Source organism: Lepidochelys kempii, chromosome 2 (genome assembly GCF_965140285.1).
Source record: "Lepidochelys kempii isolate rLepKem1 chromosome 2, rLepKem1.hap1, whole genome shotgun sequence".
Classification (NCBI taxonomy): domain Eukaryota; kingdom Metazoa; phylum Chordata; order Testudines; family Cheloniidae; genus Lepidochelys; species Lepidochelys kempii.
Window position 1 is genome coordinate 41199108 of NC_136381.1, and position 19250 is coordinate 41218357.

At 43.1% G+C, this 19250-nt stretch overlaps 1 protein-coding gene across 7 annotated transcripts in view; it reads right to left on the minus strand.

Annotated features, from left to right (window-relative positions):
* MATN2 (matrilin 2) overlaps positions 1 to 19250 on the minus strand; it is a 127491-nt gene that overhangs the window by 69492 nt on the left and 38749 nt on the right. For all 7 annotated transcript variants that reach the window (XR_012157127.1, XM_073330495.1, XM_073330494.1 and 4 more), the window contains exons 3-4: positions 14594 to 15163; positions 1529 to 1651 (exon numbers count right to left, since the gene is read on the minus strand). Coding sequence is in view for 6 of the 7 variants with exons in the window: in XM_073330495.1 (XP_073186596.1) it covers positions 1529 to 1651; positions 14594 to 15163 (693 nt within the window). In the remaining variant the exon portion in view is untranslated. The remainder of the gene's footprint in view (positions 1 to 1528; positions 1652 to 14593; positions 15164 to 19250) is intronic.

A 19250-nucleotide genomic window follows, 5' to 3' on the forward strand; every position in this document is an offset into this window, starting at 1 on the left:
CTGTGGAAGGAGTGAGAGAATGGATAATTTATCTGATGTGATTGTGACAAAAAATTAGCAAGTCTCAGAAGACTTCGTTTTCTAATCTTCTTTTTTGAGACAGGGAAACTGGGAGAACAGAGTAATTTAAACTACATTTTGGAATTGATGTTCATCAAAAGGAAGAATGGGATAAGCACAAGAATAGGAGTCAGGAGATCTGGATTCAATAGCTATACGCTGGATGAGCTTGAACAAGTAACTTATAAGTTTCAATTTCCCCATGTGTAACATGAGAGTGCAGGGGAAGTAATACAAAGCGTACATGGGTGTATTGTGAAGTTTAGTTCATTATATTTGCAAACTAATTTGAGAGTCTTGGATGGAAAAAGCTGTAGAAGTAAAAAGTATTATTCTTAAAGTTTTGTTAAAGTGAAGGGGAGACCCCACAGATGAAATCTCATTGTAAAAGGGTAGTCAAAAAAGCAAACAAAATGATAGGGTGAACAAAGAATGGGTCAAAATAATATAACATTATCTTTAAATAATTGGTACCCTCACCTGGAGTACTGTAGTCAGTTCTGATCCCCCTCTCTCAGAAGATAGATAGCAGATATAGAAGGGCATCAGAGTTGGGCAACAAAATGATTAGAGGCATTGACAGACTTCTATATGACTGTGAAAGTGACTGGGACTGTTTCATTTAATATGGAGATGTTTAAGAGTGAAAATGTGCCTCGCACATAGTGGGTGGTACCACACATAATAAACAACATGACAGAGATATTTAAAATGGATAGATGGTGCAGAGAAGGTAAATTAGGCACCCCCAATTTACCCTCTCACATAATATAAGAACAATTTGATATTCAATTAAATCGAAAGGCAACAAATGTAAAACTGATAAAAAGAAATACTGTTTATACAAAGCATAATTAACCAGTGGAACTCATTATTATACAGCATCATGGAAGCCAATTGCTTAGATTTAAAAAATATATTAGCCATTTATGTGAATAACAAGAACATCCACAATTATGTTAGATAAGAAGAATTAAACAGTTTATTGAAAGGATATAAAACCTCATGATTTAGATAGGGGTTAGGAAGAACCTTCCCCTCAAGTTATTTCATAATTGTCCCGAGGGGTTTATTGCACTTTCCGATACTATCTGGTACTAAGACCTGAGACAGGATACCTGATGAGATAGACTGTTGGTTAGAGCTGGTATGGAAATGCTCGTGTTCCTGTCTTGGTTCTTTCCAAGACCCTCTGGCTGTCATACACCAACAAATATAAATACCATTTCACTTTGTTACAGTACAATGCTACAGTTTTTAAAAATCAACTTAAAGCTGACAGGCTTTGGAAGGGCTTTTCCATTTACCAAAAAAAGAGGCAAAACTTTGTCCCATCTAATTTGTTTTGGAGACCTCCAATGGTTTTATGCTCACTTGAGTCCTCTTTTTTCCCCTCACTGAAGATGTGAGAGTTTGCATGTGTCATGGGAATGAGAAAAAAATAAAGAAGTTAGAAAAGATAACTTACTGCTGCAAGTCTTCTGGTCAGCGTTCAGAATGTATCCCTGTTTACATTTGCACATGTAGGAGCCAGGAGTGTTAATACAGAAGTGATCACAACCATGCTCAGTTATACTGCACACATGGGGCACTGAAAAAAGAAACATCAGTCATTACCATGATCAGTTAATGGTGACTATAACTAAAATGAAAATAAATTGCTTGTTAAGGATTATACTATAAAAATCTAGAGGTTCTAAAATTAATTTTCAACAATCAAGACAAACACAGAAATCTTAAATCTCCATTTATTATTGTGAAACATACAACAAAAGCATGATAGTAGTATATATTTATGCCTGAAAGTATTTTGTACTTAAGGTATTTCTGTGCCTTATCGAAATTTATATTATGTTTTTGTGAATGGAGTTAACCATTGTGCAAGTTTTCTACCTTAACAGTTAAAATTTTATGTGGAGTTAATATAAAACAAAACATAAATTATAGAAGAGTTATTTTCATACACAGTAAGGCAGATATCTTAAAATGTTGAATACTGTGGATTTTAAATAGATATGGAGCCCAATAAAACAAATATATCACATTAAGCTGGTTCAAGAAATAAAATGACTTTAAATACATTCACTTTTGTGGACTATTTAATTATATGATTGTTGAATGAAGAAAATAACCCTACACAGACTAATGAAATAGAGTGAGTAGCAGACAAACTGATGAGGAAACTTGCACTATTCAGGTAATACAGTGCTGAATGTCATATAAGCATGCAGCTAGATTAAACTGAGGCCCATTCACCTGTAGTCCAATAAACAGAAACTGAACACGAGTATTTTTTCCCCAGGAAAAGAAGAATACCAGCCTTTCTGAATTAAAAACATATTTTTTACTTTCTCACCAAATTAAATTGCAAGTTAAAAGTAGCAAAATGCAAAAGAGTGAGAAAGGAAGAAGGAAAGAGAGCATTTGTCTAGTTCTGCAGTGTTCACTGCTGTTTTATTGGGCTTTTGCTTTCTAGATCAGACTGACTCTGGGCATTAAGAATCCCCTATAATCTTTTCTTTCCACTTGAACATTGCTTATATGTCACGTCTGTTACATATCGTGAAACCCTTCCCACTGAATACCTAGTTACGGATAAGTACACTTTGTGCAGTAGCCAGCTAAGAATTTAAGGAGTCTTCATTGTACTAGATGGATGAACCTCTAAATTTATGGACTATATACATTTAACCTCCATATTTTTAATGGCCCCAACAGAAACCAGAGAAACAGCTCAGCATGTGGGGTGTGTGGTACTTTTAAAGAAAAAATGTGGTTGAAAAACACATACCCTGCATCTAGTCTTTGAAACAGTCTCCAGCATTATGAGTTCACAACCAGTGTACAAACCAACACTGTTTCTAACCCTCTAATTAAAATTTTTGGATCTTAATATCATCTGCTGTACTACAACTTTTCAAGTGCCTTCATTTATGTGGATAAGGATCTACTGGAAGGAACTCCTTGTCTTTTTCTTCATACTCTTCTGAATGTGAAACGTAAGCTCTCTGATGCATCTCCAAACGCAAGTCTCCTGCTGGCTGTATTCCAATAGCCATAATAATTAAATACTATCTTATTATGACAAAAAAAACCCTTTTAAATCTGCCAATTGCTAAGCAGAAAATGAAGTCATTTTAATGTCCCATGCATTAGGGAATCTTCCATTTATAAAGTGAGCAAATGCAGCACAAGATGTATTTATAGACTATTACATCAAAAAACCACACACTACCTTAGAAGAACATCCAAGTTGCAAGAACATTCAAATACTCAGAAGTCAGGAAATACTAAAATTAAGGTTCCCTGTGGGTATGTCTACACTGAAATGTAAGCCCAGGTTTAGACTCAGGCTCAAACCTAAACCCCACTTCCATCTACACACAATTCTGTCTGAGTCAGGCCTGGGTACAGGCCCCCAGGACCCTGCAGTGGGTGGAAGGTTTAAGTCCGGCCCCATGGGGGCTCAGGCCCAAACTCCATCTTCTGCATTGGGATAGAGCTTGGGCCTGGGTCCCCCAGACTTCAGACCTGAGAGTCTCTCAATGCTGTCACACAATTCCATGGGCCAGTGTTTTTTATCCTCTCTATAGCCAGTTGATGCCCAGGAAATGGAAGCAACTCTCTTTGTTCAAGTACAGTAGCTCAGTGTTTAACCCTTCCATTTTATTCTGATCGCTGAGCTGCTGACACATTGAACCTTCTCCTTGTTTGCAATGGCCACCAACCAGAAGTCTTTTGCCAGTTGCGCTGCTTCCTGATCACAGGAGCACAGCCAGATTTTGGTGAATCTCTGGTGCAAGGTGAGCAAAAAGTTAAATTTTAGCAAGAGTTCCAGGAATGACCACGTGTCCCAGGAAATAGTGAAGAAGCTGGTAGCACTGGGGATTTACCAGACACATGCCCAGTGCAGGAAGTGGCTCAAGACCGACTATCAGAAAGCCAGAGATGAGAACCATCTGGGAACTTGCCATCATACAACACAGAGCCACCAGAGCTTCACAACAGCCTGGTCAGCCAGGATGGCGACCTTCTCACCCCTGAATCCAGTATAGGACCAGATGATGCTACCAAAATGACTCTGTTACTGAAACCAGTCCCAAAGGAGGCTTTGATGCTGGAGCAGCTGCAGCACATCCTGGGTCTTTACTCAGAGGAGCTTTTTGATGTCCCCCCAGAGAAGCAGCCCGCCATGGAACTGGCAACAGAAACAGAAGAGGCAGAAGTTGCCCCAGAGCCTGGTAGGTTTCTAGCTCCATGTGTGTTTTTATTAATATAGTAATGGGAGGGATTTCTGGATTATGAACCAATGCAAAAATTACTACCAGCCACAGATGGCTGTGGCTAATGGCAGATTGCATGCCAGCGGCTTAGGAACCCCCTGCTTTGGAATATAAAATGGACACCAGGAAGTACAAACAGTGGAACAAGCATTTAAAAAAAGTTTTAATAGAAGCTCACACATTCTTACTATAATGTGGAGGGATATTAAAAATATGTACCTTATACAGCCTTCCCTGTTACTGTGCCACTCCACCCCTCCCCAATGGTTTAACAAGGCTCATGTAAACAGTGAACCGTATGAGGGGGAGGGAGGTGGAATGTAGTCCACTTACAAAAGTAGTCCATTTAAGCTAAATGTAGCCCATGTGTGATGAAAACATTTGTCTAAAATATAGCTGGAGGTTCGTATGCAGTCCAGAAATGTGCCAGGGATGGGCGGAGGTGGCTGTCGAATTCTTGGCCAGTCTGTATTAGCGTGTGTGTTTGCATGCAGTCCTAACAGGCTGCACTGTGTCAAAGTCAGATTCAGGACTCACATAATTTGTCAGACCACTCTGTTTATTAGCAAAGCGCTTTGCCAATGCACCCAGATGTGAGCCCCTCTCTGAGGCTCAAGGTAACTTATTTATACAGCTAAGCCAAAGCCAATTTAACATAAGAGACAAAAGGAAGCAGAAACTGACAAATATACATACATATCTTATTTGCATACTAACGTTTACCAATCTCCTAGCTCAGTAGGAGCTCTAAGTTAATTAGTTTGAGGACCCATTGTCTCACACTCCTTAATGTTTCTCTTCCTGACAACTATATTTCAACAAACCCTTCAAGTAGCATTTCTTGAATGAATTATAATTTCAATATAATTCATTCTACTTTCACAATCCCTCCTTTTGGTCAAGCTACGCAATGACCAACAATGACTGGGTTCCACATATCAATCGTTCTTTATCTCTTTGTTCATCAGTGATATTTAAAATCATCAAATTAGCACTCTGGTTTGGGACAGCTATCTGTGTAGCATGCTGGACACAATTTTGGATACGACAGGAAAGTAACTGAAAACATACAAAAATTATTAGGATTCCAAACAGGAGAGTTAGGGCTCCCTGAAACAACCAGTTTCCTATGCCAGAGAAATTGAAAAGGTTAAGTAGCCACAAGTTACTTAGAACTTGGCTCTTTGTGGGGAAGCACGATCTGGGGAAGCACGATCTATTACCTCATTGGTGTTGTCTGGTATATATACACAGCAGTCTTTTCCAATGAGAGCACAAGTCCCTCCTTTTGCCGCCAGCACTATGTCCAATGCCTGACGGTTTTGGAGGGCCATCTGTCGAATTGCCCCTGTTTCTTTGGCCAGGGCTCTTAAACTTTCTCCGGTTTCATTTGCCATTATTTCAACTACTGCTTGTAACCTTAGGAGCCTTTTTGCATGGTGTATTACTCCCCCTAATGGTATTAAGGAACCACCAATGGCCTCTTCCCAGGTTAAGGGGCTTATGTTATTTACATACCATTGGGCATCTGTTAAGTCCCTTCTTTTTCGCCTGAAATTGCACAGGCGTTCTCGAGGGAAAGTTCCTAGCACTCTGAATTGTGGGAAGAGTCAGGCGGGATAACAGATTCCTGACCAATTAGCTGGTAGTGAGGTATAAGCTCTGGTCCCACACACCCAGTGATGGCCTATTAAGGCCGGGAAGGGTCGGTTGCACCTATTTGTCATATAGGTGTTTGCAAAGGAGGAGGAGTATCCCCCAAAGGGTACAGGGTAATTCTCCTTACGAGGAGTGGTGTTATTTGCATGACTGTAGGGGGAACATGAGATTGATTTCTCTGTTTGAATTCATATCTCCATACCCGGCCCGCCACTTTTTAGTTTTGTTTGAATAATCCCATACACCATTGGCCACAATATGCTAAAGGCAACGGCTTTTCCCCAGATCCAGCTCTGTCCCATTACACACCCAACACCAATGACCTTTTCCCTCCACCACACTTATCCATTTAGATGCATTTATTCCCACCGCTTCCCAAGTGTCATTGCTGTTCCATATTTTGTTAAACGGACGAGGCCCTCCAGTGAGGTCTGGGGACTTGAGTGGGATAGCCAGGACAGGAACACCAGTTTGAGAGTGGGCTGGGATGTGGCTGCAGACCCAGCAATTAGAAATATTAAGGGTCTGAGCTATCCACACCTGCTGCTGGATAAAAAAATCGTCATCGTGGTCTCCCCAGACCATAAGATACCAGCAGCTGAGGAACAGCGTCTGCTTCTGGCAACGCTTACGAGAGCGTAGATTGTAAGGTATTGCAGACTGTTCCTCTACATCTTCTTCTGGAGTCAAAATTGACTCTGCGTTGTCCTGAGCTGATGATTGGTTCTCTGGGGATGGTGCCTTCTTACACTGTGAAGCATGTATCCACGCTGCGATGACAGATAGTTTAACAGCCATCTGTGTAGTAAGCAGTACCTGATGAGGACCCTTCCACCGGGGCTCCAAGGCATGCTTTTGATGATGGCGCCGTACGTAGATCCAATCACCTGGCTTGAGGTTGTGGCAAGCGTCGGAGGTGGGTTCCGTGGGCCAGGCGACTCGAACCTGTGAATGGAAGTGACTTACAGCTTGCATTAGTCCCTTGGAATACTGAAGGAGCGCACTGTGAGTCAAGTTCAAATCTGGAACGGGAGTAATGGTAGCTGTAAGTCACTTCCAATGCACCCAGATATGTGAGCCCTGAATCTGACTTTGACAACTGAAAGCCATGAGGAGGCAGTAATACATGGGGACGCTAATGCAGCATCCTGATTGCCCCATGAATTTTGACCCAATCTGAATTGCTGAAAGCACCTCTTCCCCCAAGCCCTCTCTCCCCACAGCAGCACCTGGGCTCGGGGGGAGAGGCGCCTCTCCCCGCAGCGGCAGCTCTGGGGCTGGAGCTGCAGGACAGGCACCCCTTCCCCAGCCCCAGCAGGTCCGGGCTGGGGGAGGGCCGCGCCGCTCCGCTTGCACCTGGGGCCGGGCCACTATACCCCGGCCATGGCTGGGGCCACGCCGCTCCGGCCATGGCTGGGGCCGCTCTGGCTGCGCCACCCCGGCAGGTCCAGGCGCCGTAGCCACAGCAGAGTTGGGGCCGGAGTAGGCCCAGGAGGGGCACCCCAGCCATGGCAGGTTGGGGGCCGGGGGAGGTGCACCCCTTCCCTGACCGGGGTCCTGGAGCGCCTGCATGGCGCTAAATAGGCTGCTGCGCGGCCGTGCGGCTTACAGGGAACTTAGCTGAGCACTATTCTCCAGGCAGTTCATGTACCTGTCACAAATCTGTCCATGGTAGAGCTGTATGAGGAGTGCATAACTCCAATTAACCCCACGCCAGCAGGCATTGTCGGGTGTGTCTTTCTTGTGGGCCAGTGCTCAACCCTCCGTCTGAGGCCTTGTTTCTTCCCCTTCTTGGGGCCCCAAGTGAAACAACAAAACAGCCTACAGTCAACAAACAAGGTAATCCACCCTGCCCTCTCCGCTCCTATCCAACCCCACCATGGCAGCTCCTGGACTTTCATTTTAATAATGTATAGCAAAACCTACTGAATCCCCTTAACATTAAATTAAACAAACCTTGGAAAAGACATTAGCTATGCACCTTCCACTTGCATGAATTACAAGTTACGAATACCTCCCCTAAACTTCAATTGTTGGTTTGAAAGAATCATTAAAAAATTAAGTCATCCATAGAACTGGAGGGGAAAGTTTTCCTATCCCACAAAAATTTTTGACATTTCAAAAATTTTTCTACTCTTCTTGGAACAAAATGAACACCTTTCAACGTTTTTCATGAAAAGCCAGAGAGAGTGTGCACACCATCCCAGAATAGCCAATAGCTTAGTGGCTAGGGCACAAATAATTATATATTCACTGGGACAGAGAGAGACCGACTCTATAGCCCAGTACAGTAACTCCTCACTTAAAGTCGTCCCAGTTAATGTAGGTTTGTTGCTGATCAATTAGGGAACATGCTCGTTTAAAATTGTGCAATGCTCCCTTATAGCCTTGTTTGGCAGCTGCCTGCTTTTTCCACTGCTTCCAGGAAGAGCAGCCTGTTGCAGCTAGCTGGTGGGGGCTTGGAACCTGGGTGGACCAGCAGCCCCCCTATCAGCTCCCCGCTCCCCTAAGTTCCCTGTGTGGCAGCCACCCAGCAGGCTATCAATTGCCCACAGTTCAGCTGTCCCCTCTCCCCCTGCTGTTGCCCCCCACTACTTTACCACATCTCCACAGAGCGGGGGGAACACGACAGGGCTCAGGACAGAGGGAGCTTGCTGGCAGCACTGCTGTCTCAACTTGCTGATTTACTTTAAAAGGGAATGTACTTAGAGTGGGGTCAGCGTACTTAAAGGGGAAATGCGTGTCTCTCTCTCACACACACGGTGTGTGTCTCTGTCTCTCTCTGCCATGCTGTCTCCCCTCCCTCCATTTGTGCTGCCTTGTAGAGTGTGAGGCTACATTAACAACAATGTGTTAACCCTTGAGGGCTCAGCCAAGTGCTAGGTCATCATTTAGCAGTAAGGCATTTCCCAGGAAATATCCGACCCTCTTCCACCCTCTGACTTCACCACCTCAACCAAACTTCACAATCATTATTGCTGTGTACAGTATCAAATTGTTTGTTTCAAACTTATACTGTATATTATATAACATAGTCTTCTGCCTGGTGAAAAAATTTCCCTGGAACCTAAACCCCACTATTTACATTAATTCTTATGGGGAAATTGGATTTGCTTAACATCATTTTGCTTAAAGTAGCATTTTTCAGGAACATAACTACAATGTTAAGCGAGGAGTTACTGTAGTTAGAGCACTCACTAGGTTCATGTTCCCACTCCAATGAACATTTATTTACACAAAGTGGAACAGCTCTAACAGGGGAGCGAGACCCAGTCCCGAACAGCCAATAGCCTCGTGGCTAGAGCACTACTAACCCTAACCACCAAGCTATTGGCTATTTTGGGGTGGGTGGAAGTCTCTCTTTTGTTTTGAATAGAAAGTTTTATCGAAACTGACCCTTTCTCACCAAAAATTTTGATTTTGAGAAATTGGCATTTCTGACCAAAAAACTCTGTTTTGTCAAAAAATTCCCAACCAGCTTTATTCATCCTGTGGCCTAATACTCTATCACAGTGGTTCTCAACCTTTCCAGACAAATGTTCCCCTTTCAGGAGTGTGATTTGTCCTGCCTACCCACTAGTTACACCTCAGTTAAAAACCTCACTTAAAACCTATTTGCTTATAAAATCAGACAAAAATTAAATGTGTCACAGCACAGTATTTCTGAAAAATTGTTTACTTTCTCATTTTTACCATATTATTATAAAATAAATCAAATGGAATATAAACATGATTATATTTCAGGGTATAGTATATAGAGGTGTGCAAACAGGTCATTGTATGAAATTTTAGTTTGTACTGACTTTGCTAGTGCTTTTTATGTAGCCTGTTGTAAAACTAGGCAAATATCTAGATGTACTCCCTAGGAGACCTCTGTGTACCCCCAAGGGTATGCGTACCACTGGTTGACAACCACTGATCTACCATACCTTTAAAGAGACATGGGCTCAAGTACCAGCCTTAGCTGCTCAAACCCTGAGCCAAGAAGTGCTGTGGAGGCATTCCCTGAGCACAGGGAGTGCCTTTTGGCAAGCAAAGGCAATCCCGCTCATCCTCCACATCTCTTCCTCTGGAAGGAGGGCATCTGTACCCCAGGGCATGTATGCTGAGGACTTAGAAGCAAACTACAAACAAGGCTTGTATTGTTTACTTGACACCTACTACTCTGAGAAGTAAGTTACTAACCAAAGTAAAACACACTTGTGCTGGCCCCACCTCCATACAATTTAAAGGAATAATAATAATAATTTTAAAAAAAAAACCAGTTGTGTACTATTTACTCTTCACTCTGTTTAAACGTAATGTTGTCAATTTGCTTTTTATTTATTTTAATGTAACTCTCTACCATGGCTGATAATATAGCAGAAAAAAATTGTCAAATATATTATCTGATGAATTTCAGTAGGTTGTGATATCACTGCTTCCACTGGAGCAATGTTACAATATGGAGTGGTTCTGGAAATGGCAGCTTCTCCTCACTGCCCTACCCATATGCATCACCCCTATTCTGGGGGGATCACTTCTAGGTGTGAAAGGGCATTTTGGTCTCCCCACCCATTCATTCTGTGGAGTCTCCACTGAAAATGCCAGCAAGAACATAAATTGTGATGGCTCACGTGAGGCAGATGCATGTTCACTTGGACATGGGTTCCATACAATTCTGAACACACTAATTTGTATTAACATCTTCCAAAGCAGTCTCTATGCATCAGGGTAAAGTAAAATAGAAAAATGTATTTTAACATGTGGATTAGAACAGATCTTCTGCATTAATCTTAATATATTAGATATGTCATAGGACTTTTTAAAAACCTGTCTAAATTCATAATTACCTGATATAAAACTGTGACCAAGGGACCTCTTGGTGCCCATTAGCAGAAGGAACAGGGGTGCAGAGGGTTACAGGGATCCCTTTGGTCTACAGAATAGTTTATCAAAGGGTGTCATGTAAGGTCTCTACTGAAAGTCTGTATCACTGATCATCCTAATCATTGAGAAATGTATGCAGGGAAATGTGTGAGATATATATCTATATCTATCTATCTATATAAATAAAAGTTAGGGTCTGAATTGGGACTGGTCACCAGAATGTGATAAACAAGTTTTGTTCAGCCAGGACATGCTTATCCACCTGTCTGGATATATGTAAATTGAGTATTGTATAATTCACAATGAACACCTATTTACAGCCTGAGCAAAACACTACTCAAGTGCACAAAATGCTAATCAAGATATTACAGGGGAAGGTTCTCTACAGGAACAAACAAGCAGCAAGGGTTACTCTGTTTACAAATATAAAACAATGGATCATCATGAACTATATCTGGGAGAGCGGGAGGGGGGAGGGGAGGGGGAAGGGGAACAGGCTGCCAGCTGTCGTATCTTATGAATGGAGGACCATAGCCAGTCTGATTGTTTAACCCTGGCACAGAAACTTTGGGCAAGCTATCCTTTATGAGACAGGAGAATGACTTGTTAGTTAAGTTCAGGCTCGAGAAAGCATATTATGATTTTATTTTATATATAAGCATTTGTATCTACTAAGTCTGTTTGCTTCTTCTTGAAACTCTGTTCTTTGTTAAATAAATTCATACTTATTTTCAGTATAAACAAATCTAAGTGCTGTGAGTTGAGTGGAGCCATGATGCGGAGGTGAAACTGGTAAACTAGTGCGAATATTCCTTTGGGAGTAGCAGATGTGTGAATGCTGTGACTGTCTAGTGCAGGGGCGGGCAAACTGCGGGCCGGATCCGACCCCTCAGGGCTTTGGATCCGGCCTGCAGAATTGCCCCCCGTGGCGCCATGGGCCCTGCGCCGCTCTCAGAAGCGGCCGGCACCACGTCCCTAGGGCCCCGGGATGGGGGGAGAGCAGAAGGCTTTGTGCATTGCCCTTGCCTCCAGGCACTGCCCCCCACAGCTCCCATTGGCCAGGAACAGGGAACCGCAGCCAATGGGAGCTTCGGGGGAGGTACCTGGAGGCGTGGCAAGGGCAACACTCGGAGCCCTGTGCCCCCCCACCCAGGGGCCATGCAGGTACATGGTGCCATATGCTTCCCAGAGCGGCGCCACGTGGGGCCAGGGCAGACATGCAGGGAGCCTGCCCTGGCCCCGGTGTGCGCCGCTGCCTCCCCAGAGCCCGAACCCCTCCTGCACCCCGCCCCCCAACTCCCTGCCCTGAGCCCCCTGCCGCAGTCCGCACCCCTCCTGCACCCCAACCCCCTTCCCTGAGCCCCCTCATACACCCCGCACCCCTCCTCTGCCCTAATCCCTTGCCCTGAGTCCGTTCCTGCACACCGCACTCCCTCCCACACCCCACACTCCCTCCCACACTCCAGCCCCCTGCCCCGACCCTGTATACAATTTCCCCACCCAGATGTGTCCCTCAGCCCAAAAAGTTTGCCCACCCCTGGTCTAGGGGCACAGGGGCTGGACATTCCAGGGGAATGCTCAGAGTGCGTGGGGTTTGGAGTGTGCCTATTGCTTACCTGCAGAGGAACTGCGGAGCCTGCAAAGGGAATGTTTGTGTGGCCTGTGGCTGGTGGAGTTGGGGAGATGACCCCTGTCAGACACAGACAAGGCTTCCTCATGCTAAGGGCGGGTTTTAATGAGGTGCCTCACAACCCCGGGTACCCCCAGGAAGGATCACAAAAGCCATTTGCCTATTGCAAAATAGTGTACATGAGCAAAGATTACTTTTAACTTTATTGCATGAATGAACAATACTACAGTAATGGCTGTTCATAAGTTTTTGTACACAAAAAGGACTGTAGATGAAACAAAAGTACTACTTAGTTTTCATGTCTCATTTCTAATATTAAGGCACGTGCAGAGATATTTCTTTGCACAGTGTCAATATATAAGAATTTGGAAGGGTTCTATATATACTGCCGGAACTCTGTATTTTGGTTATAGCCAAGAGAACATTGTGACCCTAACAGCAGCCCAGTACAAGAGGGCGAGGGGCTCATTGGTATCTGGTAGTAAGCTTCAAATGGCATGACCAGTTCAGCATACCCCCAGTTCACAAAGGTCATAAACTGTATTTGATATGTGTCATGTAAGGTGTCACTGGAAAACTAATAACACTGATCAGTAATATTCTTGCATGGTGTATGTACAGTAAATGCCCAAGGAACCATACAAATGTGAAGGGAGTGGGTAAACAGGTTTCTCCAAGATAAAGGACAAGCTGATGCCTCCAGCCAGGTGTCATCAGAGTCATTTGGCAATCACATGGCAAGGACTCGTTTGCATCGCAACGGGAAGAACAGAAACATTTGCATTTTTGCAAACACCAATGGTGAAGGAAACCAGCATTTCCTTCCTTCATCACCAGATTCCACGTCTCCTTCCCCACGGCTTGAATTAACCTTATTTTGTGTGTGTGTGTGGGGGGGGGAACCTTCAGAAGAATCCATTTCACAAGGTCACTGGACTCTGAAAGAGAGGGGCAAAGAACCCAAGTTACCTTTAAAAGGAACAAAACTCTCTGGAGTTTGTGGAAGATCCTAGCCAGAGGGGTGGTCAGCCATCTTGCTGGAAGGTACTGTGGTAAGAATCTGACCTTGAACTAAAACTACAATTTTGTTAAATCTTAATCTCTAGGAAGCGTTTTTCACTTTTATTTGCTTGTAACCATTTCTAACTCTCTGCTTCATACCTGAATTCATTTATAATCCTCTCCCCTTTTGGTAATAAACTTTTTACTTTTAATCTAAACCAACCCAGTGCTGTTTGAATTGAAGTGATTGTTAACTCCAGTTAAATTGATAAGCTGTGCATTTTGTCCCTGTAGCGGAGCAAACAAACCTCTGATTGGTCAGAAAAGGACTGCACATTGCAGAGCCTGCGGTTTTGGGAAAATTCAGGACTGTGGGGTGTTGGGGTCATCTTGCAAGATGTACATAAAATCTGGTGGATACGAATGTGAGACTCGGGTGTAACAAGCAGGCTGCTGGAATCAGTGTTGCAGACCCAGAGGTACTTATCTCGCAGACACTCAGTGCATGCTAATAAGATGACTGGGAGTGTCCAGATAAGGGAGCTACAGCAGCAGAGCAATTCAAGGCACCCAGGGTTACAGGACAGGCAATGGCACAACCCCTCCCTGGTTTGGACTGTACCCAGAATCTGACAACCGTGAGGCTTACAAATTTAAAGATCAGTACTAAATGAAAAATATTTTAAAAATATAAATCAAATTACTTATGACATTTAAGTAGCAAAGGATGGCAAATTATGCTAAAATAATAATAATAAATAATAAATGGTAAAAGAAGGGTATGTGTATTTCACTAATTGCATATTTTCACTAGGAATTAAATCACATTTTTATAGGTCCAACAGCAGAATTGGCTCTCTCCCTCCCAGTTATGTCTGCTATGCTAAGTGTCTTTTGGATAAATCTCTTTTATTGGTGTATACATTTTATATGAATTAGGCTCCAATGTTTTCTAGTTTAGTTAGCTTTCTGCTTAGCTTTTATGTTGCACCACAAAACCTAAGTAATTTTTCTTTGATGTTTTTGCATGTTTGTTTTTCACTCTGAATATTTTCACCCAGGCTTTCAAATCCACAAATAGTTGTCTTACCGCACAGTTTAGTCTGGAATGCAGAGGTTAGCGTTTCAATCTGACTGAAATCAGCCACCAAAAAGACATGCTCTTCATGAGGTTCACTTCCAATGGACTTCAAGGTGTTCATATCCACTCTTCCTACACCAATGGCAAAAATCAGGATGCCTGAGTTCCGGGCTTTAGCTGCAACCTCTGCCACAGGATCCTGTGGTCTCCCATCTGTCACTATCATGATAATTCTGGGCACATTCTGGCTCAGTGGCCGCGCCCCTTCCGATTCTGAAAATGCAATGTTCAGTGCATACTGAATAGCCAGCCCAGTCATGGTGCCAGTGGCCAGGTGCATCATTCTTTTCACTGCTCGTTCCACATCATGTTTCCTCCTGAACGTCTTCAATGAAAACTCATGTTTGACTGTGCTGCCATACTGAAGGAGGCCTACTCTGGTGACGTCAGGACTGATGTCTAGGAACTGCAAGATGGTTAAAATGAATTCCTTCACTTTTTCAAAGTCGTAAGGACGTACACTGCGAGAGCTGTCGATGATGAAGACGAGATCAAGACGTTTGCGGTTGCAAGCATTCTCTGGAAGAGGGAAAAAAACAAAGGCTATTTGACTAGAATTCTAAAATACAAAGCAGATCAGGCTGGCCCAAAGATTCAACTGTGTTGTCAAAACAATGAGCTACTATGTATCTCAAGGGAAAGCAAAGTCCAACCATGGACCAAATACTACTTTTCTACAATTCAGCTGCTCTTCAGTGCAAAGGGATGATCTCCACAGAGTACAATTTCCATGGCATGCGTGCGCTTGCACACATGTGCACGCACACTTTCTAGAAACATTCTGGTCATATCTGTCCCTCACTGCACTTTCTTTTCCTTCTCTTGTACCTCCTTTCCTGCTCCTCTGGCTTTTTCAGTGCCTGTTATTCCCTCTTCCCTTCTCTCTTCCTCCTCCTCCTCATCCTTCCCCTACATTTTCTCTCTCTTCTTCTCATCATCTTCAATGCTTTTTCAGTCCCTCTTTTGTTCCAACATTCCCTCTTTTCTCCTTTCTCCTCCACTTTCCCTAATCCAATTTTCACACTCTTTAAGCTGTCTCATTAATGTTTTAATCTTTCTCTATTCCCATTACCTTTCAGCACTTTTTACCACTGTCAGGAGGGAAAGAGGAGAAAGGAGGAGTTGGCATAGGTATTTATCATATAGTCTTTAATTGCATGGTCACATACTATTTTTTCCACTGGATCCCTACTTCATTCAGTGCACAGGATGGGCAATGCTCACTGAATGAGCAGCTATTCAATATTTTGTTTTGTCCTCATTGTTCAAACTGTGGCCCTATGACTGACTTACTGCACACTATTCAAACTCTGCTCTGAAGACAGAATTATTACTTTCCTCATGGGCTTTTCTATGGAACTCATCACTAAAGTATCTGATTGCTTCACATACATTAATTAATTATTTTTATCTGTGATGAATGGTGGTATTATTATCCCTATTTACAGAGGGGGAACTGAGACACAGAGTGTTTAAAGGTTAAAACTGTCTCCTAGTTTTGTGTGTCCAATCTGAGATGCAGTGGGCCTGATTTTTCAGAGAAGTTGGCATACATAGTGCTGTACACATTCAAACACAACTCTCAGTGACTTCAGCGGCAGCTGGGAATAGTCAGCACTTCTGCCAATAATACCTCAGGCTCTCAAATTGGGCACACAGAAAATAAGGAACACGTAATGTGTAGCCAACTGTGTAAAGTAAAGTAACTTGCCTACCATCACACAGGAAAATTGGAATCAAATTTTCCATGGTGGAATTCAATGGTATTAACTTTGGGACCACCTTTTTCTCTTCCTGCAGTCCCTTGGTCTCATTCACTACACACCTTTCAACTTCAGCCACTAATCGGGCAGGATTGTATAGACAATAGCCTACTTCGCTATCCAGATCACCATCTATCTTGTGCTCCAAATGAGGCAGGAGTCTTATGAAAAATGTAGTATGTGATCACGTCAATCAAGATTGTATAATACATATGCACAAGTAGGGTAGCCACTTGCAGATTCCTGGGATACTGAAGGTTCCAGGACTTCCAAGAATGGCATGACCCTCCCCGGCACTGGCGTCATCTTCCACGAACAGTGCATGTGAGGTTATGCTGCACAAAAAGTGTCCCCACTGGCGTGACCTCGCATGCACGCTGCGTGTGAGGTTATTCCACATGGAGGGTACCATCTTTAAGTGCATGCTGCTCTGTCCCACTAGTGTGACCTCAAACACCTTGTGGGTGAGGTCATGCTGCTTGGTGGGCACCATGTTTAGGTGCATGTCCCCCCACCAGTGTTACCTCACACACATGGTGTGTTCAAGGTCATGCCAGAGGGGGTGGAGCAGCAGGCTCTTAAAAATGGCATTCCCCATGCAATATCAGAGAAAACCACATCAGGTTTTGTTCTAGTGCCGGACGCAGGACAAACCACCCCAAAAGAGGACTGTCTGGCTCAAAGCCAGACAAGTGATCTCCCTACACACAAGGGAGCTGATTTAAAGTTAAATCGGTGCAACTTCTGTGTGTGGACAAGCCCTTGTTTAAGTTCTCTTGTGAACAGCTGAAAAATACATGTTTCTGCCAATGAGAAGGAAAGGAAAGGATCCGTTTCCATTCACTAAATCAGAGGCCTTTTCACAGGCAACCAAAAACATTTGTAGGTATAGAATAGAAATGCTTTTTGCTGACCATAAAGTAACTGCATGGACTTCAATAGCACAGGTATAGGTGTGACTTTTTTTTGTAGGAGTGGTGGGTGAAATTCTGTGGCCTGCGTTGTGCAGGAGGTCAGACTAGATTATCATAATGGTCCCTTCTGACCTAAATATCTATGAATCTATTCCTGTGGAATCTACAGTACAGCTTTATTCATAAGCAGACGAATAAGCAAGAGCCACATAGTCTTGCAAAATCAAAGGATGTGGAACATAAGCCAAAATGAGCAGAAATGGAATTCCAGTTGTAGTGGGATACAGGCTTGCTGGCATATTAACCAATTTTCCATCTCATTATCTTACTGCTCTATCTAATTATTACTTGTTTTAGCTAAAGCAAAATAAAACAAACACAACACAGGTGTGATGTGGGGTAATTTGCAGGAGTGCATGCAAAAGGGAAGAAAGCCAGCCACTGAAGAAGGGCTAAAGCTGCTTCTCTGGAAAGCTGGTGTTAAAACTAGCTAGTCACCAGTAAGGACAGGCCAAAACTGGAACCTCACACCTGAATCCCTTTGTGTTTCACAAAGAATTTTCAATTTAAATCTAAGGATTTGGACTCACCTCAATGGCTCCGGTTCCCTAATTCCCCACGTGGGGGTTCAGATGCAGATCTCTGTGTAGAGAATCTTGCACAGTATCTGCACAACAGTACTGGACTGTGCTATAGAGCACTGAATGGATTGATAGTAAGGGATAGATTCCACTAGTGATACAATACATCAGTATGATTTTCATCAGTAAAATTCTTATCTATGGTAACCTCAGCTACTTGACAATAAGACAATAGTTTCTTTGTGGATTTAAATCTTTGTCTTCAAATGAATATTTTTTAAAAAGATCAACAATTAGATTGTTTAAAGGTGCAATTTTGATGGGTTGGTGGCTATTGTGTGACAGCTTTGACATTATTAATGCTTATGTAACTGAGCTTAGTTCAGTGAAAAATAAAACTTTAATCATTGTATCACATATAACTGATTAATTGAGGAAAAGAATGTTTTTTTGGGGTGAGTAGACTACCAGTGTGAGAACAATTCTCTTCCATTTACATTTAAACTTTTGCAAGACTTCTGACCTTTTTGGCACTTCCTCATTTCCTTGATTTTGCAAATTTTAATTTCTCACTTGCCCTATGTACTTTCTCCTTAATTTTGGGAGCTTATCCACTTATTCATGGAGCAGATAAGCAATTCACAATTTTGGCAAACAACTCCAGACCTGACAGTAATCATCTTCAGTAGTTCATATGAGAAGCGGCACATTCCTAGGCTCTAGAAATGGGAAAGACCTATTCTGTCATCTAGTCCAACTCCTGGCCAAAGCAGATTTCGGTATCGTCAGCCCCAGAAGTCCAAAAATCATGAATCACATCCCTCCAAAATGATGAGACTGGCCCAAAAAGTATGACATAAAGAAGAAAAGTTAATACCAGTTTTTGCAAAAAGAAAAGGAGTACTTGTGGCAACTTAGAGACTAACCAATTTATTTGAGCATAAGCTTTCATGAGCTACAGCTCACTTCATTGGATGCATAAAGTGGAAAGTACAGTGAGAAGATTTTATATACACACAGACCATGAAAAAATATACACCGTAAGGAGAGTGATCACTTAAGATGACCTATTACCAGCAGGAGAGTGGGGTGGGGGGAGAGAAAACCTTTTGAAATGATAATCAAGGTGGGCCATTTCCAGCACATTTCCAGGAGTTAACAAGAATGTCTGAGGAACGGGGGTGGGGGAGGCTGTCTGTAGGCCCAACCTGAAGCAAATACTCACCAGCAACCACACACCACACCACACAACAGAACCACTAACCCAGGAACCTATCCTTGCAACAAAGCCCGTTGCCAACTGTGCCCACATATCTATTCAGGGGACACCATCATAAGGCCTAATCAC